Here is a 25,109-nt window from a genome sequence, read left to right as displayed (position 1 = left end):
TCACACAGTGATGATGGATATCATGTTGGATATCTTTGGTCCTTCAATAAATAAAATGTAAACATAGCCCCTGCAATTTCCCAAAAGCCTGGTGTTCCTTTTTTATATAATATATGTAGACATTACAAATTCCTAAATATACATACATCCACTATATGGACAAAAGTACTGGGACACCTGCTCATTCATTGTTTCCTGCGAAATCAAGGATATTAAAAAGTTTATCCTGCTTTTTTTTTGCTGGAGTAACTGGGAAAGATTTGTACAAAATTTTAGAGCATTGCTGTGAGGATCTGATTGCATTCAGCAACAAGAGCATTACTGAGGTCAGAATGTTGGATGATCACCACCCCACCCCATCTTCAACTCATCCCAAAAGTATTGGATGGAGCGCCATCATTCCAGAGAACACAGTTCCACAGCAAGAGTTCTTTATACCCCTCTAGCTCATGACATTAGGCTTTAGGCACGTTTGAGGTATGCTACAAAATGTCTGGGCAGATGGGGTTCCACCAAATCTTCGATGTGAAAGTCAAAGAAGATGGATAATGATCCAAACCAGAGCCCAAAATGGACCTAGACAAATTGAAGCTTTTGGAATGGCTTCACAGTGCGCTAATCGTAGTAGTAATAAAGAAAAATAGTGGATACACCAAGCTGCATTTCTTAGGCGACCCAAGAATACCTCAGGGCTAGAGGCCTTCTCCAAAGAAAAGTGGGAGAAGTTCCAACTAAAAGAACTGAAGTACTTCTAGCTGCTACAGAAAGCATTTGCAAACTGGGATTTCTGCCAAGGGGGATGTTCTGAGGTCTCTGTGAGGTGCCCATGTTTTTGCCCAGGACACACCGATGATGCTCCTACATTATGAAATGATTATTTTATGTTGGATTAGCTACGGAGGCCGTGTTTACTACCTCTTAGTTAGATCAGGCTGATTAGGAGTAGCAGTTTAACGTATAGTCCAGCATCTACCTGAGAGAAAGCGTCTGGAAGGTAAACAGCTCTCCCTTGTCATCAAATCCCCAAGTAAACAAGAGATGGCCTCCTGTTAGCCCGGTTTTACCCTGAGCAGCCTATCAGGCAGTAGCATCATCCCCAGTCCCATTCCGCGGACCCCTGTCACCCTCCATGCGATTCACATTCCGAGTTCACCTTGGTCCACTGCTGACTCAAACGGCCGCTGGCTCTCCGACTGCCTGCTGCATTTGTCAGAGAAGCTCCAGTCTGTTTCTGGGCCCAGTCCAACGGAGCTCTCGCCGGAGAATGTCATCATGAATTATGTACAGTGGACGGCTCACCAGGATATGGATTGGAATGGCCTTTGTAGCACATTACAATGAATAGCATATGGCAGTGTTAATCAATTAATCAACATCTGAGTGAGGGCAGTCCCCCTTCTTGTTAACGGTTACTGGGATAGAGCAGGGTATTTGGCAGTGGGAATAGGTTTGGTTTGACCGAATTAGCAATGGCAGCATGTCAAATGGATAAGTAAAAATGGCTGAGCTCTCTGTCTACCTTTTTTTTCTCTACAAAACTTCAATGTCTTTTCCCCAGGCTACCTTTACTAATGTAATCTCTCTTTTAAAGGAGATGGTATGAATATCATTACTAGATTTATTAAAAAAAAAAAAAAAAAATCAGCTGAACTGTCCCGCAGCTTCAGTAATGAACCCTTCAAAACTTAAACTGCCAAACCGTTTCCAATCATTGCATCATCATCCGTAGCCGAAGCCAAAATTTCTTCAATTACAGTTCTAATTGAATTGTGTGCTTGCAGTCGATGGCCTTGTGAACGCGCACTGGAGGACCAATGCAGGGTGGCTTGTGAGAATTCAAGCGAGGACATTACCCCAAACCTTCCAGAGCTGCTCTGCAAGAAGGTAAACTCTCTTCAGCAATCTGAATTCAAATCAGCAGGAGATCATTTCACGGACCATTTGCTCCAGCCTTTCTGATCGTTACAGCTCACACACTCAGCACATGGCTTACCTTTTATACTGCCAACAGTTTTTACTGCTCTGAAACAACCACTTTGATCAACACCTTTCTTGTAATCCTATAATCTGTCTGTTTTCCTCTCTCTCTCATCAGTGCCACCAGTGGCTTCGTGTCCTTCCTGGCGTTCGGGATCATTTTCCTCGTGTCTGCGTGTGATCCAAAGGTCAGTGATAATTTGTGAGGCTTGATGACGGTGGACATTTTAATGATGGCTGCAGATGAACTGCTGAGAAGTTACATATAAATATATGTGTTAAAGGAAATTGGTGCAATGTCTCTCCTTCCTCTGTTTGTCTCTTTTGCTGCCCGTTTCCAAATTCAGCTGGAACTCGTGCATGATGTAGCAAGCACAGCCAACCTTCCATTTAACTTTGAAAAGCAAGCGAGCGCTGGAACTACCGCTAGAATAGATTTACCAACACATGACTGTTCCAGAGGATCTCCAGAGTCGTGCAGTGCCGTAGTTCTGTGAGAATGTGCTTCATTATCTGTAATTCCACTCTCCTTTCCCCCAGGGATTCGTCATCATGCTTGACAAGGTTGTTTCCTTCTCCTTAAACACCGAAGTGGGCTTTTTCATATTTCTCATGCTGCGAGCCTCCAGATCAGACCCACATAAGTGAGTATCTTTGTTTAAGCATTCTCAGTAAGGGGGGGTGGGGGTAGATTGCAAATAAACAAAGTCAAAACAAACAAAAAGTACCAAAAGTCATAAAGTGTAAACATCAGAGACTCTTCAACTACAGCTCCCGATCAAACTGACTTTAACTCAAATGGAATAATTTTTCAGGAGATACAGAGATATATGCAGTTAAAAATGAGTTGTAAAATGTTAAACTGGAGTTGAATTAACTATTTATGACATGGTATGCTACACAAAACTGTCCCTGTCAGATAAAAAGCCCTTAAAAAAGCACAGCTTTCATCACTGAGGCCCCGTCCTCACATCCCCAGATAGTTTTTATAAAACTGAGGTTTTTGTCTTAGTTTTGGCCGAAAACGCTGTCCATGGTGGAGGTTTTTGAAAACTCCTTTTTGAAGCTTTATGAAGTTTATGAAAACACAGACGTTGCAATACAGCATCGTTTTTTAGGCTGAATTCTCAATATGGCTCAAATACCTCCTAATTGCTTATACAGTAAACTACATAAAACAATTTTGATATATGAATAAATGCAACTACAGTTTTATTACAGATAGATAAGATAAGATAATCCTTTATTAGTCCCAGCAAGACATTCAGATGCAAAAAGTAGATCAATTACCACTATATACACACAATATAAATAATAGAATTAAAAACTCTGAGAAAAAAAAAACTATTTTTTCTTGATTATTTACAGATAATTGCAAATTGACACATGGGAGGGGTGGGGGGTGGAAAAATATTGCACATTGTTTTGTAACATTAAGGGACCTTTATTTCCTGAATGTGTGAGGAGTTTAGGTGTGTGTGTGGGGTCCACTGGGAACAGTGCTGGTTGATATTATATAATGCTCTATTTAGACTTAATTGCCTGACTTGCATAGTAGTTTGCAATGAAACCTTCTTTGTGGTGTCTTAATGTATCTCCTTAAATATTTAGAAAACCTGAGGGTTGGGAAATCTCCATTTTGAAAAAGAACTGAATGCGTGTGGGGGGGGGGGTTCATTCAAGCCTCATATTTCTGTTCTGTGAGAAGATTAAGTGACGGCTGGGGTGACCTCAGAACGATGAACTGATCACCTGGGTCCAGACCTCAACATCATTGGATGTGTTTGAGATTACTTGGCTGGTGAGAAGCAAAACATGCTCCAATGTATAAGATTGAACTTCGGAAGTATGGAAAAACTGAAATACAGTAACAACAGATGGACTCAGTAAACATCTGATATTTTAGGAGATTTATTTTAAAAGATGTTCTCTTTTGTTGGAAGAACTTGAACTTAAACGGCCGCTTTTACTGGAGTCAAATACACAAGGGCGAGTCTCTGACTTCTACATTTCACCCCTGCTTACCATGCATTCTTTTCTACATGCATGCTCTGTTCCGCTTACAGATGTTTGACAGTGCCTCTGCCAGCGGGAGAGAGACTCTTCAGGCTCCACTGGCTGCTGCCAGTCTACTTCCTCTTCGCGGTGGCTTATGACATTACCCAGAGCCTGCTGGACATATCAAAGAGCCTGTCTCTTTTCCCACACGCCAACACATCTCTGCTGTGAGAGCCACGGAGGGGACTGAGGGGAACGGTGAAGTTCAGTCCAAAGAGACCCCAGCACTGCATGTCAAGTAGTGGGAGATGTTCTACAGCCTCTGCTGCTGAGAGTCCTCAGGGATGAATGGTTTCTTCCAAACCTGCTGAGCCAGAGTCACGTGCCAAACCAACTGAACTGAACTGAACTGCACTGCATCGGATATGGATTCCAGATCAGGGGTATATAAAATATATCGGGAGGTGAGGATTCACCTGCATTAATGTTGGAATGTTAGAATCGATTATAATCAATTATTATAATGGTCAATATTATTGTCAGGAGACTGGAAGCTTCAGTCATTCTTTGCTGGCAGATCATTCAGTAAGACGCTAGCAAATGAACATCAATTGCTAGTTAGTGGATTTATTCAGATGTGGGAAGACTAGCAGCTATGGTAAAAAATATATATATATAAAATAATAAATTAATACAATTAATGAATCAATATTTTGGCAAAAATAATTAATTAACTCCATTTATTTATCAGTGGGCTCAGTATTTATGTGGGCTCAGTGTCCCAAAAGCATCCTAGATTAAGATCATCAAAACTGGTACTTAGGTATTTAATCTGATAGAGTTTCTTCAACCATTTAAAGCATCATTATGTAGAATTTTTACTTTAAAATAACAGCTTCAAAAATGATGGTGAGGGTACAATGACATTTGTTCACAGTCCTGTAACATGACTCTTTCCTGGTCAGTCCACATGCTTCTTTCACTGTCACTTGCTGTCCACAAGAGGGTGCTCAAAGCGTGATTTTTATTTACGACAGCGGCATAAAGATGAATTACACTTCCTGACTGTAGGAGGAGCCCAGAGACACAAAAGGACAGGTCTTGCATAATGCTGCTTTAATGACTTTAAAGTATTTAGTGTGAGAAGATGCTTTTGGGGAACAGAGCGCAGTTTGAGTTGTAGTGAACTTTGAGATTTTATGCCACATGATTGAATGAGCCATATTGCAGTCGGTCAGAGATTTACACACCTATCACGAATAAAGAAATTATTACATCACTACATTCAAGTTATAAAATTAGAATTGTACTTACATGCATGCTTACTTTCCCTCCCACCACCTGCAGCACAGCATATGAAAATTGCATGTTTTTGCACAGTAGTTTTTGTTGCCATAAATACAATAGCATGTTTTAAAATGATGACATTTATATAATCAAGAAGATTTGGTTAATTTTTCTGACCAATTTTTCATAATGGATGTAGTACAGACTCTAGAACTGTATAGCAGTTAGCATTATGTCACTACAGGCACTGCAAGGAGGGATTCAGGTTTCGATAAAATTAGATATTGCCAATACATAACAATGTAAAGGGGGTATGACCAGAAAAAGTGTTCAATATAACACCTATCGTTACATATTGTTCAAGATATCAGTGATTATTTATGAATAATATCAAATAATTGTGAATTTGTGGCGATCTCGTCTACAGCTTAAGCAGAATCGCTGCATATCATTCTTCTGATGTACCCTTGCTTGGCTGCAGTTTCATTTTGTACTGAATTTCTAATTATGGAATATTTATAACATTTATTAAACACCAGAATGTTAAAAAAAAAAAAAAAAAAAAAAAAAACACACACACACCACCACCCTGACTCATAGCTCTATTAAAATGTCACGGTGTAAAGTTCATACCATTTATCCATTTTGCTCAGCATCACAAATGAGGCGAGGATAACACTTGTGGTAATATCAAAATATAGTTTTATTTTGGACTGATTTAAATGACAACAAATCAATGCAATGCAAGGTGCAGGGGGGGGGGCATGGGGGGGTTGGGTTAGCAACCAAAAGATCTGTTTGACTTGGAGAGGGGGGGGGTGGACAGAGGGTGGGAGCGGGCACTGCTGATAACATTTCCAACCCAGTATACTCCAACTGGGTTCAGTACTGTACACGGTCCAAGTTTTCCGGTAACCATTTTTTCACTTTTTTTATTATTATTATTTTTTATAGCTACAAAGAAATATGAATTACAAAAGTACTAAAAGAGTACAAAAAGTCAAGAGGTGGGGGAAATGGGAACACACTATAATATGAGAATTTTGATAGTGACAAAATGAAAAAAGGTGGGCAAGCAGACACTGGGAGAGCAGATTATGGAGAAAGAGAAAACTAACTGACGGTAATAAATAGTGTTCAGATGGTAAAGTCTACTTAAAGTAGACGATACAGGTCTCTAAGTACTACACTCTGTATAAAACATACGTTTATATACTCAAGCGATAGTCTAAAATGAAACCATTCATTCAGAAGGCTTTAAAAACGGAGACAGTTTTCACTTGGGGCCAATATAGGAGGGCACGAGTAGATTGAGGCTCTTAAATGCCTTAATTGCCAATTCTGCGGTCAGTCGGACGTACTGAAGATCTTTGTAGTTAGTGTAGATTTCCAATCGATGGGGAATTGAAGTATCTTTGTATTAAAGTTATAATCTGCAAAAGAAGCAAAGTTGAGCCTGCTGAACGTTGTGTTGGGTTTTCATTGCATAAACTGATCCAAAATTAAATGTAAAAAATATATAAAATAAATTGTACCCATGAACTAAAATCTCCCACCCAGTACTTAGACTTGCCTTAAGCTTCAGGTTTACCTTTGAAGAGAGACGATGCGTTTAGTTATTTCTGCTACTTTTCACGAGCTGGCTGCATTTCACATGTAGCTGGAAAATACCTCTAAATGAATGCCATACAAACTGCTAGGCTTTTGCCAGCATTGTTTGGGGGTATATATATATATATATATAGGGCATATGGAAAAATTCAGTATTGAAATAAGTAATTGATGTGTCGCAGAAAAACATCCTCCGAAATGTAAATGCAGCAGACAGAAGAAGGCAAGAGCAGGCGATTACTACTGCCTTGTAAAGTCAATTGTTACCAATGACATGCTAAAATGTTGAGATGAGCAGGGGGAGCCTTCAGACAACTCTAATTGAACAAAGCAGATCTTGTGTGTGAAGCGACTATCATGTTTGAGGAGGACGACGGAGGACTTGGTTCGCTTGTTAAGCAAGCAATGTTTTGAGGAACAGACGTGGATAAGAATACAGATTAAAAAGCAGGCATTAAGTCAGATTTTCTTGTTTGAAAGTAAATATGCGAGCCTAAGTGGGATCGGTGTGAATTTGCACTAAAACGCTGAGGACAACAGCAGAAAAACAGAAACAGGCAATTTACTTCATATCGTTTGAAGAAACCAGTGAACAGAAACACATTGTGAAACTTAAAGCAAGTCTTCCCTTCGCCTCTGGATACTCAACTAAGGATGGGCCGATAGTTGCCCAGCGTGAGCTTCCGATTGTTCTGTCCAGCATGTTTTTTTTTCCTTTTTTTTTTTTTTTTTTAATAAACAAGAAATACATTTTTTGGAAAGGTAAGCCTGCTCTTAATGCAATACAGTAAACGTCTAAGTAGTAGCTACAGCAGTCAACTGTCTACAGTTAACATTGTGTTGCTGCAACAATACTGCACAAAACCAAACGCAACAATGCACTGTGCATCCCTTTAAAATGTGCGGCCCTATCATTTAGGTATGGATTTTAGTTTCAGCAGACTGTTATGCCTTCTTCGAAAAAACGACAACCAAACCTTAAAAAGACTGCAGTCAGACTTGAACAGTTTAACCAAAGCAGCTACAACTGAAGAACAAAGAAAAGTTGAACGCTTTCAAGACCCCTCGTTTCTATTTTTTTTTTTTTTTTTTTTTTTTTTTGTCTTTCTTGAACCACAAAATGTAGAGTACCAAAAGACTTTAAATAACTGTATTCGGTGTAAAAAAGAGAGAAAGATGAGTCATTATTTCATGCAGCTGTGACCTTTAAAAAAATGTGTTGAGGGCACGAGAAAGAGAAAGAAAGAAAGAAAGAAAGAAAGAGAGAAGTGGAAACACAAAGTTGAGAGAAAGAAAAACGAAAGGAAAAAGCAGATATGTGTGCACACTGAAATGGAACTAACAACAAAGATTAAAATCTTTTCGCTTGTTTATTTCATGAGATTGGTTTGAAGAACAAATAGTAAAATATCTTCCAAATTTGGTAAATATACCAGTCCTTTTTTTCTTCTTCCTCTTCTTCTTCTTCGTCGTCGTCTTTTCTATTTTTTCCTCCACTGGTGTTACTTACAAAAGTCCCTTTTATGTCTCTGGTTGGAATCACTTCCACTCTGCTTGGTCTGGGCGTCAGGGTGCTTGTTTTTCTGTCTGTAGTGGCTGGCCATGGTACAATAGGGATTGTAGCAGTACATGGGGCAGGGACAGTCATTTTGGCTATGTACACATTCATAGTCGGTCCATGGCTTCCAACAAGCAGCGTTATTTCCTCAGATCTAATACACAAACCTAAAAAAACAAACCAAAACAAAAAAGTCATTTATGCAGATCATTGACGTCTCACACATTTAACCCATGTCTACATTCCATCTTAGAAACGTGCCTTTTAAAAAAATAAATAAATAAATAAATAAACAAGTGAGTACTTACAGAGCCATCCGATGCACTTGCCCCCACTTTGTCACCAGCTGCATTCCAGCAAACCTCGAAAATGCCCCCTGTTCCCCTGTAGCTATGAACTAAAGCACCAGTCTGTGGAAACAAAATAAAAAAAAAAGTAAATCCTGTCATCAAGCCCTAATTCCAACATCCAACAGAGGCAATGAATGATTTCTGGAATTGACTATTGTCTGCTTTTGCTCCTCCGTCATTCTCTGAGTATATCATCAGCTCTCACACCTTCATTATCACAGCCAGCTTTAGAAACACAACACCTAAACAATGAGCTTGACGCACTTGGCCACCCAGTGAGTTAACTGTGATCCAATTCAGTCAAAGATGTCCTTCACAATGCTCAATTTAGAGGTTAAAATGCTCCATTGAGATAATGCAAAAATGGGATTCACATCTGAACAGATAACAGCAGCAGCAACCCACCAACATCTAAACCAGTATTAATAAGCATAATAGGCCACTGGTTCTATTGCAATGAGCCCACCTTGTACCAGCTTGTTGCTGGTACACTGCTGGGTATCTGAACAAAACCTCTGACCGTTATTGGAGAATTGTAGTGAGAAAGGTCAACCTACATCAACAGATTGGCCTCATTAACATATATTATAGCATGTTTACTGTTAGACTTAGGATTTGTAACCAAGTATAAGCTAGCCATTATGGTCACTTGTTAACCACACCCACAGTAAGATATATTAAACAGTAGACCCTCTAATGTTAAAAGTGTTCTTATTAAACTGCTCTAGCACATCCCGTACACCAAACTCCTAACACACGCATCAGTGCGCAAAAAAAGAATGATGACAGATCATGACAGATGATGTCTTTCTAACAGGCAACTGCGTTCATTTGTTGAAACATCCATCCAGTGAGAGACGGATGTGGTCACAGAGCCTCAGAATCACTTCACACAGTTTGCATTAGGCCACTTTGCTGGAATTTTCTCCTTTTTTTTGATTAGATTCATTACGTTTGCTAAATAGACTAGCCTGTCTCGTTTTGGCTGTGCAGGGTTGATGAGAGAAGTGCTTACCTGTGTGTTCCAGATGTGTACACACTTGTCAAAGGAGCCGCTGGCCAGATGGCGGCCATCAGGACTGAAGGCCACGCTGTACACTGGCTCCTGATGTTTGGTTAACGTGTGAATGCAGATGCCTCTGTCTACATCCCATAGCCGAACAGTGGAGTCAAAGGATGCGCTACAGAACGAAAATAAATAAATAATTAATTACAAATTAATAGTGGTAGTAGGACGCAGTAATCATCATCATCATCATCATCATCATTCAGTGTTCATTCAGCTTGCGTGTAAAACAATCCTCAACATAAACAATATGCAGTGTAAGCTCTACCTGGCAAGCATAAGATTGGCATTGGGATTGTTGGTGCCAGGACCGGTTGGGCTCCATTTGATAGTGTATATTTCTTTGCTGTGAGCTTGCAAGTCATGAACACATGTGTCCTGCTTCATACTCCAGATCTAAAAGAACACACAAACACACAAAAAAAGATCACTTCAGATACAAATGCAAAAAATCTTTGTACACCTACACAAAGTTGTCGTTTTTCGGCACTCCTGCTTTATGCCTGCACTTCATAGCAGAGTTATTACATAGCTTTGACATTTGAGTAACTGGAAGAATTGACAAACATAATTGGTAAACTGCAGAGGCCAAAATTAAAGTGGGGTTGAAGGTGTTTGTGGCATTAAGAGGCAGCAACACTCTGGCAAAACACAGGAATACGTCTGAAGGTGTTTAATTATTTAAAAAAGAGCTGAAGGAAATGTGTTAAAAATCTGCCTCTTCAGAGAAGCTAATGCAGAGAAGCATCGGATGCAGTGCAGGATGAGGAGTCTGTGTTAAGCATCAGGTATTTTTGGACAATGTGCCATCATGTCAGTCGAGAAACAGATCTAATAATCTTCAGTCTTCCTGAAGCCAGCTCATGTTAAGGCACAAGCAACTGCTTAAAATTAAAGTTTGTCTTCCAAGCATTCATTTATTCATTTATTGCACTGCAGATTTACTTGCAAGTTACTTGCTATAATTTTTGAACGTCGATACAATGCCTACTTGGAGAGATGCCACAGAAGGGCTACTTTTCCTACAGAACATTTCAACAGATGGTTCCTGACAAAACCGTTTTCATAAAAAGCTGTTTGGTAAAAAAGAGAATTGGGGCAGTGCTGAATGTAATACTAAACAGGAATAATCCATCACTGACATGATGGTAAGTGCTACATGAACAGTACTTTGAGTAAGAAGATGCGTTTGTACAGATACATATAAAGACAAGGGCATCAATAAGGCTGTGCGAGTATGTTGCTCTAATGCATTCTTGCTCCTGTCAGTACAGGTACAGGGAACAAGTATTGCTCCAAAACGCACTTCATCTCAACCAACAGTTTTGTGGCTTATCCTCCCTTGTCAAAGACCTACTTCTCACAGCAGCTTTCATCATTATACCCTCAATGAAACTGGTTAAAAATGGTGATGGGGGGTGACAGTACATGTATTCAAAGCCGATCTGCCGCGGTACGGTCAACACTTCAGTGCACGCAGACGCAGAATATACGCTGCAGTAAGTTATGGATGAAGCATTTACACAGTGAATGAATACAGCCGTAAATTCTCTCCCTCACAAACGTTGGTTTTTCATTTCTTCTATTCTCTGTCTCTCACTGCTGCTCTATTTGCAGTAAAAGACTGAAAACGATCAAAGTGCCGCACCAAAAGTCTGTCCTTTTCCCAACTTCTTTTAAGCCATTAAAAACCCTGGTGGATGAAATGAGGAGGGTGTGCCGCCGTTCTTCGACAGTTGGAGGTGGTGTGCGCGGAACCATATCGTACATGCTGACGTTTAGGCTGCACCTGCTACCCCACAACAGGGGAACATACGACAGTAGTAACTTGCACAGCGGCCTGTTTGAAACAAGGTTTGCGTTGCTTCCTGCATGCTGTACCAAACTCGCACTGAACTTTGACCAACTATGTACAGAACGTTCACACTTCAGGTCACACAGTGGTTTGGACAGTTACATACCTAGTGATGTTCCAAATAAATAAATAAATACATAAACTCACCTCAACTCAAAACTGAAACTAAACTGAAATGTACAAGAAAAAAGGTACTTCCATTGGTGTTGCCACAACTGGGCTGAAATTTGATTTATCGTCCAAATAACTGGTCATTTATGCAGATCATCGATACCATCTTGCACATTTAACCCATGTTTCTAACATTCCATCTTGGAGATGTGCCTTTTTAGGGAGAACCATCTCTTACTATGGGTACAGAACTGTGGTAGGAAAGCTCTTTCTGTAACAGGCAGTACAGTAGGAATATTGGGAGGGTGGAGCACAGTCTAACAGTAATACTGTAACGCGTCCAAGAAAAACATGCTTTCGGCCATCGGCTTATATCCTCATAGCAACATCATCTGCGATTCCTGACCATGTTTAGACAGACACTTCTCAGAAATGAATACAGAAGACTTTTCTTTTGCTGTAATAAGCTTTTTTGATTACCCAGTTACGTACACGTGTCTCAGAATTCACACATATTACTTTAACCTCCTTCTTAGGAGCCTTTTCACAGCCTCTTTACATTATTTATATTTTTTATGTATTGGAAAACATTTGACTCACTGAATAAATTGTTACAACTAGCCTCTCCACCTCTTTCAGTGAACCGTGATCTATGGGACAAGCTGTATTGTTTGCACATACTTTATTCGTATCAGTTATTGGCAACTGTTCACAAGTCAGTACAAGTCAGCACTTTTTATGAGCCAACACTTGGCCTCACCTTCAGCGTCATGTCATCAGAACAGGATGCCAGCAGGTTACCAGTCGGATCCCATTTGATTGCATTTACTTCATTCTAGAGGAGTGAGGGGAAACAACACAAGGCTTAGCACACATCCATTTGGCAAAACGCAGCCAGCGGGAGCAGCATGCAGGCATACATCCGGCAGACAGGGCTTACTGTGTGTCCTTGGAATGTCTTGATGGGTCTGTCCTGGCCCAGTTTGCACACATGAATGCACATGTCCGTGCTGCAGGAGGCGAAGGTGTTGTTGCTCTGCCAGTCCACATCCAGAGCAGGAGCTGAAAGAGAGAGAGGGAGAGAGAGAGGAGGGCAGAGGGAGTTAGTGAATTTTTGTTTTTCCACATGGCTTTATTCACCCGAGGCTACCTTAGCGCAAGGACAGCTCTCTCCTGTCAGGTATATCTGTGTCACCTCCAGATAAAAACATTAAGCCCTGCATCATCACTTCAGCACTGTGCTTTCTTGCTAATCCAATTCTGTTCACATGTTCTGAGAGCAGGAATGGCATCTCTTTATGCGGAATTTCTTTTTCCTTTGCACTTTAGCCATTCTGCTTCTAGTGTAGCTAGCCACCTAGGTTAACGTTAGATAGCCTGTCTGAAGAAAACCCAAATAATTAAAAAAAAAATTTAAATAAATAAATAAATTGCCAAATCTTAGTAAGGCTGGATGATTGCTTCCCAGTGGTACCCTGAAACATTATTGCTGCGACTGGCTTAAGTTGCTGCCATTTTCCGCTTAAGAAATGTTAGTTTACGATACAGAAGCAGCAAAAACAAACAAGTGTTTATCTTATATTTAAAAAGGATTGACGATAAGAACGATATTTTAAAACTACAACATCTGAAGTGTCAGATATCTTTCTCTACTGTGTTCATCTACGGCCAATTAAACTCCTTCCCCCATGTGCACTTAATAGAGCCACAGGGTGGGGGCGCGGTGGTTGTTCACTGATTGGTGAAGTAATGCTCTGAAAACAGGTGGGGGAGGAAAAAAAAAAATCAAGCCCACTGTAGCTGTGACTTAATAGCACGAGTTTGTTTGAAAGAAAGATCAAGCATCAAACGTGCCTAAAGAGAGTCGAAAACTCTCCTAAGACCATTCCCTCGACTCTGCGCTCTCAGGTATGCTGCTTTATCCTCTAAGCGTGTGTGATTTGAACCTCAGTTAGCTGGAATACAGTCTGTGCTGTGGTGTTTGCCTGCTGGCTAACTTATCTAGCACTAAGCCTACGAGTCCAGTTCTGTTACTCAACAGTTATTCAACTTCACTCGTCAACACCTGTGTCTGTAGCTCGGTAGTTAGTCAGCAGAGTAGCTGCTGTGGGCAGTCTGATACTCAGTATTTGCAGCTCAGACTGAGAATTTAACGCTTATTAAATGACAAATATGATATTAAGCTTATCCACTTAGTTTTTACCCTGTGAGCTTTGTTCATTTTTCAGTTTTACAATAAAGCAATGACGTGGAGCAGAAGCTATGTAAATGTAAAACCATCTGCCCCCCACCCCAGTAATATTACATAATAATATTTTAAGACCTTATGGGGAAAAAAGTGAATACCACCCAACACTAGGTGACACTAGGCCTAAATCACCTAAGCCTCATTAACTGTACTTTATTTGTAACCCTCTCCAAATCTCTAATTGTTCTGTAACAGCAATCCAGGCGGATGTAGCATTCATAACTGCATCAGATGTACATAAAAGCTATCAGAACTATCAGTACAGGTTTACAATTCCCATATCAGCTCATACCATTGTTTTTCCATTGCCTCTTTTGACCAGCTGTGTCTGATCTGAAAACAGAAACGTACCTGAATGGAAGGGGAACTGCTGCTTGGCCTCTCCTGTATGAGCATCCCAAATAATTGTTGTCTGTAACAGACATATAAATACAATGCATTTCAAACTAATTTCTTTTTTTCTTTCTTTTTTTTTTTACTTTTCCCTAATTTTCCCTCCCCGGTTGTAGATTATTACTTAATCCACTTGTTAGTACTCTTCAACTCTTCAGAGATGTCTCACATGTATGCAACCAGCCACCGTCTCTCTTTTTTGTTTTTTAACTGCCGCCAATACAGGGTCACCACGTACCCAGCTCTGATACATTGGCTAGCATACAGGCTCTGATACATCGACTAGCATACAGCCAGCATCACACTGAAGTGACGTGGGGAGAAAGAGAGCCATCTACCAAGCCGGAGAGATTAAGACCAATTGTGTGCTCTCGGGCTCTGGCTGCTGATGGCAGGCAGCATGACCCGGGATCCGATACAGTGATCCTCGGGATCCTCATAGTCGCAGCGCCTTAATCCGCTAAACTACTTACTTATTACACTTCCAGAATAATTTCAGCAAATAAACAACAATACATACCTTATCTACACCAGCACTAAGGATGAAGTTTCCTTTTTTGTTCCATTTCAATGCAAATATAGGACCTTTATGCTGACCCAGGGTACTGGCAAGATTACCTGCAACAGACATTACCTGAGTATCAAAGAAAAACTAGACACCAAACACAAACTGTGTGTATTTCAGAGAAGCAGAATAAAAATGCACTTACCGTCTTTAGTCCATATTCTGGCAAAACCATCATAAGAGCCTGTGGCTAATAATGTACCCTCACTCTGTGAAATAAAATAACAGACGTGTCAAGCTGACACAAGTCACCAGAGAGACAGGAACAAAAGGAGAAAACAGCTGCATGGTGCGAGCAGGACTTACATTCCAGTCTAATGACGTAACGTCTTTGTTGCTGGGGACGTCCTGGCCGCCTTCTCGTATACAGTGCCTGAGCACAAGCTGTGTGGAGCTGCTGGTACTGTTCTCACTTAAGTTCCATATACGAGCAGTGGAGTCCCCAGACCTAGAACATGAGGACAGGATAACGAAGTTAGCACACTATTTACAACATAGACTACCATTCAAGATTTGCGGCTAGATGTAGAAAACTATCCAAATATCCAACGCTGCTGGTTTCAAACAATAAGCAGGATGTTAGGAGTTTAAACTTAAGGCTTACAGCATCATAAATAGATTTATAATATAAAATTGTTGTACAGAATATTCAATATCTTCAGACAAAAAAAAAAAGAAAAAACCCTTTTTATACTTTTAATTTTACCCTTCTTATTTATATTCTGAGCGTTTGAACAGTACATGAACAGTTGGCTAGGCAGTGACCGTGAACTAGAGCAGGGCAGAACATAAAGGACGAGTGAGGGGAGCAGTTGGTGAGACTGACCCAGAAGCGAGCAGGTCACTGACAGGGTTCCAAGCACAGATGAACACCTCGGACTCATGGCCCCGCAGTACCATGGCTTTATTCTGAGGGATCTCCACATCCCCATCCACCTCCATCATGTCTGCATGGTTATCTGCACAGAGCACAACACACCCAGGGGGGCAATTAGACATACATGGAAGGAGATTCATCACTATGCGCGCACAAGGCTAAATGATCTCCAGACATGCTATAGTTCAACTTACTAAATCAACCACATTATTCAAAGAGATAAGATGCCTTTTGGTCCAGATTTATTTACACAGCATCCTGGAGCGCATTTTACTGCGTTTAATCTCTTAACAGCCCAGGACTTGCCAAAAGGCCCGGGATTTGATCCCTTACATCCATCACTTAAAAATAACTGTGCAAATAAATAAAAAAATAAATGTGTTATAGGATATAACACACCCAAATAATTACATTTAATACTTGAGGTTAAATAAACATTCAGGTGACAGCACAAATAAGATTATACACTCACCAAGCACTCTATTCACTCAATTATCTAATCAGCCAACTGTGTGGCAGCCGTGCCATTTATAAAAAATATGCAGTCCAGCAGCTTCAGGTAATGTTCACATCAACAGTCATAATGGTGGAAAATGTGATCTCACTGATTTTTAGAGCGTGACATGATTGTTGGGAGTCAGACAAGGTGCTTTGTGTTTTTCTGTAAATGCTGATCTCCTGAGATTTTTTTTATAACAGTCTAAGTAAAGACTGAAAAGAGGGGTCAACAGAATTGCCAGACTGGTTTGAGCTGACAGGAAGGCTAATAACTTCGATACCCACTCTGTACAAGTGTGGTGAGCAGAAAAGCATCTTAGATCACAACATGTCAAACACTGATGGGAGAAAGACCACATTAGGTCCCATATCTGTCAGCCAAGAACAGAAAGCTGAGGCTGGAGTGGGCACAGCCTCATCAAAACTAGACCGTAGGGATCCCATTTTTTGTTCAGGCACACAGGTGGTAGGGTGGCAGCATGAATCCATGGACCCAACCAGGCTGGTGGACAGTTTGGAGTTGCCTTCCCAGTCACCAGACCTAAATTCAGTGGAACACGTTTGGGTTGTGGTAGAACGGAAGAGATGCACTGACTAGAATCTCAAAGGAATTGAGAGAGCAAAGGGAGGACCTAACCAACATTAGCACAGCGTAATAAACTGCACAGTAAATGCATTCATTTCAGTTCAGCTCTGTTAATCTAGTAACAGAAAACAAACAAACAAACAAAAAAGAACACAGTGTTTAGAGTCAGGCTCACTAGGTAAGGCATGTGCACCATTCTCCTCTCCATTGGCGGTGTTCTCTCCATTTTTGGCATTGCCCTGCATGTTGGCGCTGGTGGCAGGGGGCGCTGCAGCGGCCTGCTGCTGGGCCAGTTTGTCTCTGTATGCCTGTTGCCGCGTCTGTACCACATCTGGCATCACGGCGTCGATCAGTGACAGAGACTCAATCGGCCGGCCGTCAAATAGAGTGCCATCCTGCAGACGAGAGCAAAACGTCAGCCTTTGGTAACCCTCAGACAAGAGACAATTACCACCTGGGCACACATCTAACATCTTATTTATTAAAATATAACATGAATATTATATTGTTTATAATGGCAACCGACATAACACTGCCAACACCTAGTGGTTCTTTACATTTATTTGGCTGAAAAATTAAACTGACATTTTCTAGACAGTGCATGAAGTGCATTATACCCTCTACAACAGAGCAGATCACATGACAATATGTTCAAGTGGCACTTAAAGTATTTGCGTTTGTAGTTTATTAAATGGTGATGTTGATATTTGAGCTAACTACAGTTTAGATTGATTGTATGAAGGAAAATCTGGCAGATAAAGAATGAAAGAATGATCATTTAATACTAGTATTAAAATATATTTAATCATGTATTTAACTCATTAATTCATAATAACAATAAACAATATAATATATATTTGACCAAGAAGGCAACAGTCCTATAGCTAGTCCTGCGAAGACCATTCATTGCTTCTCACACAAACACCTTCTTCTTATTTCCCGATTATGCAGACTGCATTCGAAATTGGGCAACATTTGATGTGTCCCCAAGTAAGTAATAACCACAACAGCAAGTAATTATTCTGCTGAACATGCGGAGTTCAGTCTTACCTCGTTGATGCTGACTTCTGCCTCCACATACTGCAGGCCCTTCTGGATGATGGAGATGAGGGCAGCAGGGGGCACTAGGGCTCCGTTGATGTTGGACTGGCTGATATGGCTCTCTATGCCAAACGTAAAGGCTGAATGGGAAAACCCTGCCAGCGAGGGACAACAAACACATCAGTGTAAGGCTCTTACAGGGACAGCCTTACTCTCGTGGCAGTGCGACAACGCCCTGATGGAGTGTTTCTGATTACAGATCAATGCTGAGGGCTGTTAATAATGCAAATCTGATTCATTTACACAAAGATCTCAAAAATCAGAAATGGTCAGATTAATAATTAAGGGGGTGGTTTGGATGGTGCGCTTTGTCTCTTTAACTAATTGTCTGTGAGCCTTTTGTGAGGATGTAAACCTACCTGACTCCTGTAGGTATCTGTACACCAGAAAGTTGACCTCATCACTGCTTATGCTCATCTTTACACCTGCTTACACCATGAGGTCAGCACACAGGACACAGGCCTGCCGAAGAGAGAAAGAGAGAGAGACACACACTCAGCATGGCAGTCAATAACAGTAATGACATTGAGCAAAGTAAAGAATGCAGATGAGGCTCTTCTGCTCAGGGGATTCACAGAATCGCAGGGTGTATAAAAAGCCTTCCGTGCTGTTAAACTGGGTTATCAGCTCCCCCTGCCAACAGAGACATGATCATGTACACTGCTGCCAGGGTGTAAAAGTGGATAGTGCACTCCTTTCCCTCTTGCATAGCACAATAACAAGCTGCACGTCCACAAGTCGCCATTACAAACTGGTGGCGCTGTTGCATCAAAATCGCCACAGAAGGCAAACTCATGACCACAGCTAGGAGTTTATTTTTGACACAGAGTTACTTGAAAATGTTTGGCTCTCCTGCTGAACTCGCTCACATTTAGCTGGTGTCCATTGCCAGGGTGTCGATTAATAAAACTACAGAATTCCTTTGACCCAGCCCACTGCAGTGGATCACATTCGGACCCGTGATGCAGTAAAGTTCTATTTCCATTGTTAATAGGGTCCTATGTTCATCTAAATATTGCATAAAAGCAAATATCACCTGTACTTAAGTACAGAACACTGGGAGCTGTATAAGCTAGCTGAAATGCTGATATCTGACAGAGATTAACTGCTTTAATCAAACAATGTAGAAAACATGAACGCTGTGGATCAATTACCTTCTGTTTTATTGAAACGAAGCCAAAATTGTCAGTGACGTTAAATTTGCCAACGAAGACAGTCCAGTAGAGACCGGCGACGGAGACCGACATGGTCAGAACGCCTATATTGAGTTTAGAGATTAGCCTAAAAGGACGAGAGACAAATACTACAGACTCCAGCATGTATAACTATGCCAACATCGGCTGGTTGGCTAGTAACCAATTCCGATCACATTGGCTATTTTACGCCAATGTCAGACTTATCGAAAAACCTGTAAAGGTCTTGTACAGAGTGTCTGTTAATGCAACCAACAGACATGATAAATAACAGTATGATTAACTACATAGTTGCCCGACAGCTCACAGCTACTCCATCTAACAGGGACAGTGGTGGCTCAGCAGTTAGAGCTATCGATGACCGAGTGGTGGGTTCGATACCCGGGCTCAGCAAACTGCCACTGTTGAGCCCTTGAGCAAGGCCCTTTACCCTCTCTGCTCCTAGGGCGCTGGAGTTGGCTCCCCACCGCTATGGGTGTGCGTGTGCTCACTGCCCCTAGTTCTCAAGTGTGTGTGTGTGTATTTGTGTGTGTGTGTGTGTGTTCATGTTCACTACCACAGATGGGTCAAATGCGGAGGACACATTTCACTGTACATGGTATAGTGACAAATACGTGCACCTTTACTGAACAGAAAGGTTAGCACAGGGACAAGTACCTGTTGGAATTAGACACTGGAGATGGAAAATGGACTGATTTGTCATTGAATTATTTTATGGATGGGCAGAGTTACAGCACAAGGTGCTTCAATTTTGAGCTAGCTCAGCTACAGCTCCACCAAGCATCAGACAGCTCAGTTTAGCTGCTGAGCTCCCGGCACAAGAGATGAGAAGAAAAGCTTGTGTCTGAGAGCCAAGTCGAGCGACTGGTATTGGGAGGAACAGAAAGGCAAATCTAGGTTTTCAGAGTGTGACGTCACCAGTCAGTGAGCTCCCACAGCGCCCCCACCCTGTGGCTCTTTTAAATGAACATGGGGGAATAAGCTTATCTGACCCATCAGACATGTAGTCATTTTTAAATAACATCCTCATTTTTAAATACCGCAGTATACTGTATTACCGTTATACCGCCCTACCCTAAAGCTGAAGCAAAACTGGTATTAATGTGTCATAAATCTGTGAATCAATACACTCCTAATTACCATAATTACAGCTCACTCATTCATATAAAGAAAACCGCTGGAAAAAGGTCCTCAACCCACCACTGAAGGATGCGGTTTGTTTGCAAACAAAAGCGTTTTCTCTTCTTCTCTCTTGAATTCCAGTAAAGACACAGAAGCGATCATTTCTACATCATGGGCATTTTTGGGTGGTGAGGTTTTCTGCTATTTTGGGAGGGAACAGCTGTGGCGATGAAACACCTCTCCCTTTTCTGTCGCCTTCCTTCTCTGCAGCAGACTGAAACCTCAACTTGAGCTGTTTGTGAAAAACACCTTCTCCTGTAAGCATAATTAGCCTAATCAACTCGTAAAATTCTGAAACATCAGGTTGCACCGATTCAGAAAAAAAGAAAGCTTCTGTGGCTGGCTCAATGATTAGGGCTCTACGCCTTCATCATGGACTGAACTTTTTTGCAGACATAAAAACAGTTTCCACATATAAACACAGAAGTACTGTGGTAACACTGGTTATTACAGGCTTTCTGAACATACTTGCACATTTTGCACACTAGTCCTCATTACATCTGGATACATCCATTCTTTATAGGAACCCTGATCAGAGCGGCCTCTCACCAGTAAAAGACACATAGGTTACTAGCTGATTGAGGTAAATAACCAGTAATATTAAAGCAACACTATGTAGCATTTTCACCTTAAAATAACAACCTCCAAAAAAAAAAAAAAAAAAAAAAAAAAAAAAAACTCCACTGACCGGGAGAATAGTGCCACTGTCATTCATTTACTTTCAGTGACTGCTCTTTATGTCTTAGCTTATCCAGACAAATGTGTCTTTTAGTGTTGCTCAAAGCGCAAATTACATGACCCGACTGTAGGGGGAGCCCAGGAGCGTGAAATTTTTCCATAGGGCTGCTTTAAAGATGCAGTGCAATATCATCATCATCATTTGTGAGATTCTACTGATGTGGGTTTCCTCTCTTTTAATGATGCAGGTAAATACTTTGAGTGCTAATAGCTGAGTGCTGAACTGTGCTGAACACCCATGTGTGAACCCTTATCTAGTTTTTATGAGCTGTGTGCCATGGCGTGTCTGGTGTGTGCTGGCTTTTAGCCTTCGTCAGCCTGCTCTTGCAGTCACTGCATTAAGCAAATTCCTAAAAAAATAATGCATTCTACATCTTATGTTTTACTGTAGTTTATGTATGTTTTACAGTTAGCAAAAACAAAAATCTATAATACAAAAAAAAACAATCAAGAATTAAAGGAAAAACAAAATTAATCAAGTAGATTTTACAGGGAGAATAACCAGCGTTTTGGATGGTTGCTGTTCCCATTTCCGTATTTCGCATGCAAAAACAAAACGCAGCCAATCAGATAGCAATACTACTACGGCAGCCAATCAGACAACAGAACTCAAGCTGAACAGCAACTTTTAAATCAATGCGTTTTATCTCATGGCGTAGCCAAATTAAATCTCTGCAACAGTGCAGAGTGCTCATCTATATTATCGAGCTGTTGGATCAACGGCCAGGAGGAGTGCTCCCTTTCAATAAATTACCCACGTGCTGCAGGACCACCTAGCCTCTCTTAAGTAGAGCAGGGAAATCCAGGCATTTGCCACTCAGAGGCTTCAGCACGGACATGATAGGTGGGGAAATTCCCTTCTCTGTGTTGGTCGCAAAACTAGCCACAAAAAAAAAAAAAAAAAAGACCTTTTCGTCTGCATTGCATGGCGAGAGAGATTTCAAAAGAACTGCTTCACAAAAAAAGGTCACAAACTGCTCTTTGGAACGCAAATATTGTGACGCATTCCCAGTCCTACAGCAGCCATCATCTAGTTGTTTTTGGAGCTCAGAGTGCAAGTTAATCTTCATTGTATAATCAGACAGGCCAGCTTGCGTAACGGTGAAACACTGGTATATGCAGGACTATTATTTTGACCTAAAGGGGAGGTTTTAGAAACAGGTACAGGACAGTACAGAAGAATAATAGAGGTAATAATAGAATAATTAGTTACCCGATCCACGTTTATGGCAGGGGAAGTGCATCGGAAATATCACTCTCTTTTCCAAAAACTTAACATGGTGTTAGATGACATTTAAAGTCTGCCTCAGTAAAGTTCATAAACCCATCGGCTTCGTCAATGAGCAGCTAAGCTTGTAAAACTACAAAGCGGCCACGCGTATGGAGTTAGCATCTCCGAAAAAAGTAATAAGGTGTATTTCAGTAGTAAAATGTATTTCTGCCTATTAGTGTTATTCAGCTTGTAAAACATGCAATTATTAAAGCAAAAAGAAGGAGCACTTACCTGCCCTGCCTGTAAGTTACAAATGAAACCATTTTCAACACACGCTTTGGAGCTATGATCATTTTGCAACAGCACTTATTAATTAAACAGCCCTTTCTATTTTTCTTCAGAATTATCAGGGTTTTTTTTTTTTTTGCACTGCGCTGTAGTCATGGAGGTGCCACAAACTGAGATTATCCACAGCCTGAAGCAGTGATGAAGGCTAATAGCTTCTCCATGTTGGTTTCCTTCACTTAACAGGCAACATTTACACCGCCTGGAATTATTCCCTGCCTAGAATTATTACAAAAGGATCAAGTGCAAGTGCATTTCTTCCACTGCGACGGCACTATTTTATGGAATAGAATGGTAGCGTTCATCAATACTGCAAATACTAAAAAGCGTTACAGACCATTACAGGATCCAAGCATATTTTTATATTATTTTAATATATCTGGTACCGGCTACACTAAGCACCGTAAAGTTCGGATCTCTGCACTGCTCCATTGTCATAGAGGACAGTCTCCACAGCCTGTAGCAGAAAGTTGTGCTTTTAAAAGCCAGCAAAGTCACCAAAAATGTGTGCAATGTGGAACTACTACTAAGCAAATATGAAAAGTTTCATACTTCACAAAATGTGAGCATGCACATTGTGTCCTGCTGTTCCCTCAAGCACCAAAAATACATAGTGCCACATTTTTCAGTTGGTTGAAAGCAAAACTATTGCAGAAAAGTTCTCGGTTTCTGGTTGTAAACTGGCTTTAGCAGCTTGTACAAAGCGAGAGGAATGAGTGAGTAGACACTGTACACAAAATAAGGAAACATGAAATCAGTCATAATCTAATCACAGTGTTTATGATAGGGGTCGAACAGTACGAGAACTCGAGGTTTGCGCCACGGTTTGGACATCATGGTTCAATATGAGGTAATACTGTATAGCCCCCCCCCAAGGTACACTACAAGGACAATAGTATTGGGACACAAGTCTTCACTGAATCATTAAATTCAGGTGTTTCATTCAGTCCCATTGCCACAAGTGAATACAATCAAGCCCCCAGGCAGGCAGACGGTCTGCATTTCCAAACATTTGTGAAAGAATGGGTCATTCTAAACAGCTCACTAAATTCCAGTGCTGTACTGGCATAGGATGCCACCTTTACACCATGTCAGTTAGTGAAATTTCTTTCCTCCTAGATAATCCACCATCAACTGAGTGATATCATTAAAATTGTGGAAGGGTTTAACAACCACAGTAACTCCAACAGCCGAGCATAAAGCCAATTGTCTGAGAGTTGTGTGAGACACCCCACTGGACCAGAGCAATAAAAAAAAAAAAAAATGTTTGAAGCTAAGGCCGAGGTGGTGGTAAGTTAAGCTAGCTAGAACAATCTTACAGAAAAGGTCTGAAGTATGGAGGCAATTTTGAAGGAGAATTCTAACAATCCCAAAAGCAAGCTCTGTGTGAAAGAATTTACTCATCATTCAAAAACACTGAACACGGCAAACCACTTGAAACGGATAAGCTGCTGTAGGCGGCCATTCTCCAATTATCTGGGCAGATTTCATTTAATTTCTTTTGATTATTTAATTGTTTACGTCTGAGATTTATTTATAGTCAATGAAAAACACAGTTGCCTACTAAGCCTGTAGAAGATGAGAAACTGTTTCAAAGCGGGTGATGTCGCAAGGTTTTACACTTGGTGATTTTTTGTTTTTATTATAAATCCAAAGAATATAACAGTCTGCCCAGTACAGTAAATTTGAAGTAAAAATAATAAAACAAAAATAAGGTAAAACACTACATTTTTAGGACCATTACATTAGGAATACATTACAATGCAAATTATTACATGCATACCGTTACACCTAATTCATACTATAAAACTAATTTTTACCTAATTATATATATAGCCATTTTAAAAACACAAGGCAGTGTTACATTCTGGACTGACGTTTAGATTGGCTAATTTTACTGTATTACTAATTGGCATATTAGCATAAATTAAATTGCATGGCTGTATTACACATTAAGCCACATAGTTAAAGCAAAGCAAAATCACTGCAATCGACAGTACAAATAGTTTCATCAAAAAAAAAAAAAAAAAAAAAAAAAAAAAAATACACACACAAACACACACAGATTAACCCTTGGCCGGGTTATGAGGCTGATCACACCTTTGTGTAATACGAGTTTACGCCAGTCTGTAAACGCAAAGCTTTTCACACAGCTCCCTTCACAACAATGAACTTTGCCCACACAAGCATCTCAAGGACTCGCTGCGCAATTTGAGAGCCTTGTACTCCAGCGACCTAAATATTTCGCAAGACTATGACGATTTGTGGCGCTTCTTGCGTGGACCATTGCATGGACTCTGGTGTTTAAAGGGAGAAATAAAAATAAAAATAAAAAAAAACTTCGCAAGGCAGGAAAA

At 40.6% G+C, this 25,109-nt stretch overlaps 2 protein-coding genes across 5 annotated transcripts in view; one reads left to right on the top strand and one right to left on the bottom strand.

Moving 5' to 3' along the window:
• Positions 1–6,015, top strand: part of LOC140537673 (uncharacterized) — a 138,514-nt gene extending 132,499 nt beyond the window's left edge. For all 3 annotated transcript variants that reach the window (XM_072659829.1, XM_072659830.1, XM_072659828.1), the window contains 4 exons: positions 1,782–1,884; positions 2,096–2,165; positions 2,518–2,621; positions 4,044–6,015. In XM_072659829.1, the coding sequence (XP_072515930.1) occupies positions 1,782–1,884; positions 2,096–2,165; positions 2,518–2,621; positions 4,044–4,206 (440 nt within the window). In that variant the 3' untranslated portion in view covers positions 4,207–6,015. The remainder of the gene's footprint in view (positions 1–1,781; positions 1,885–2,095; positions 2,166–2,517; positions 2,622–4,043) is intronic.
• Positions 6,016–8,224: 2,209 nt separating this feature from the next.
• tbl1xr1a (TBL1X/Y related 1a) overlaps positions 8,225–25,109 on the bottom strand; it is a 57,160-nt gene continuing 40,275 nt past the window's right edge. For both annotated transcript variants that reach the window (XM_072659831.1, XM_072659832.1), the window contains 14 exons: positions 18,441–18,543; positions 18,031–18,176; positions 17,156–17,375; positions 15,846–15,978; positions 15,326–15,467; positions 15,165–15,228; positions 14,975–15,072; positions 14,413–14,473; positions 12,754–12,875; positions 12,574–12,648; positions 10,116–10,243; positions 9,797–9,962; positions 8,740–8,841; positions 8,225–8,598 (listed from right to left, as the gene is read on the bottom strand). In XM_072659831.1, coding sequence (XP_072515932.1) covers positions 8,572–8,598; positions 8,740–8,841; positions 9,797–9,962; positions 10,116–10,243; positions 12,574–12,648; positions 12,754–12,875; positions 14,413–14,473; positions 14,975–15,072; positions 15,165–15,228; positions 15,326–15,467; positions 15,846–15,978; positions 17,156–17,375; positions 18,031–18,176; positions 18,441–18,498 — 1,542 coding nt within the window. In that variant the 5' untranslated portion in view covers positions 18,499–18,543 and the 3' untranslated portion in view covers positions 8,225–8,571. The remainder of the gene's footprint in view (positions 8,599–8,739; positions 8,842–9,796; positions 9,963–10,115; positions 10,244–12,573; positions 12,649–12,753; positions 12,876–14,412; positions 14,474–14,974; positions 15,073–15,164; positions 15,229–15,325; positions 15,468–15,845; positions 15,979–17,155; positions 17,376–18,030; positions 18,177–18,440; positions 18,544–25,109) is intronic.

The sequence above is a fragment of the Salminus brasiliensis genome, chromosome 17 (genome assembly GCF_030463535.1).
Source record: "Salminus brasiliensis chromosome 17, fSalBra1.hap2, whole genome shotgun sequence".
NCBI classification, from domain to species: domain Eukaryota; kingdom Metazoa; phylum Chordata; class Actinopteri; order Characiformes; family Bryconidae; genus Salminus; species Salminus brasiliensis.
The sequence above is the reverse complement of the archived record's forward strand: the minus strand, read 5'-3'. Positions and strand labels throughout refer to the sequence as shown.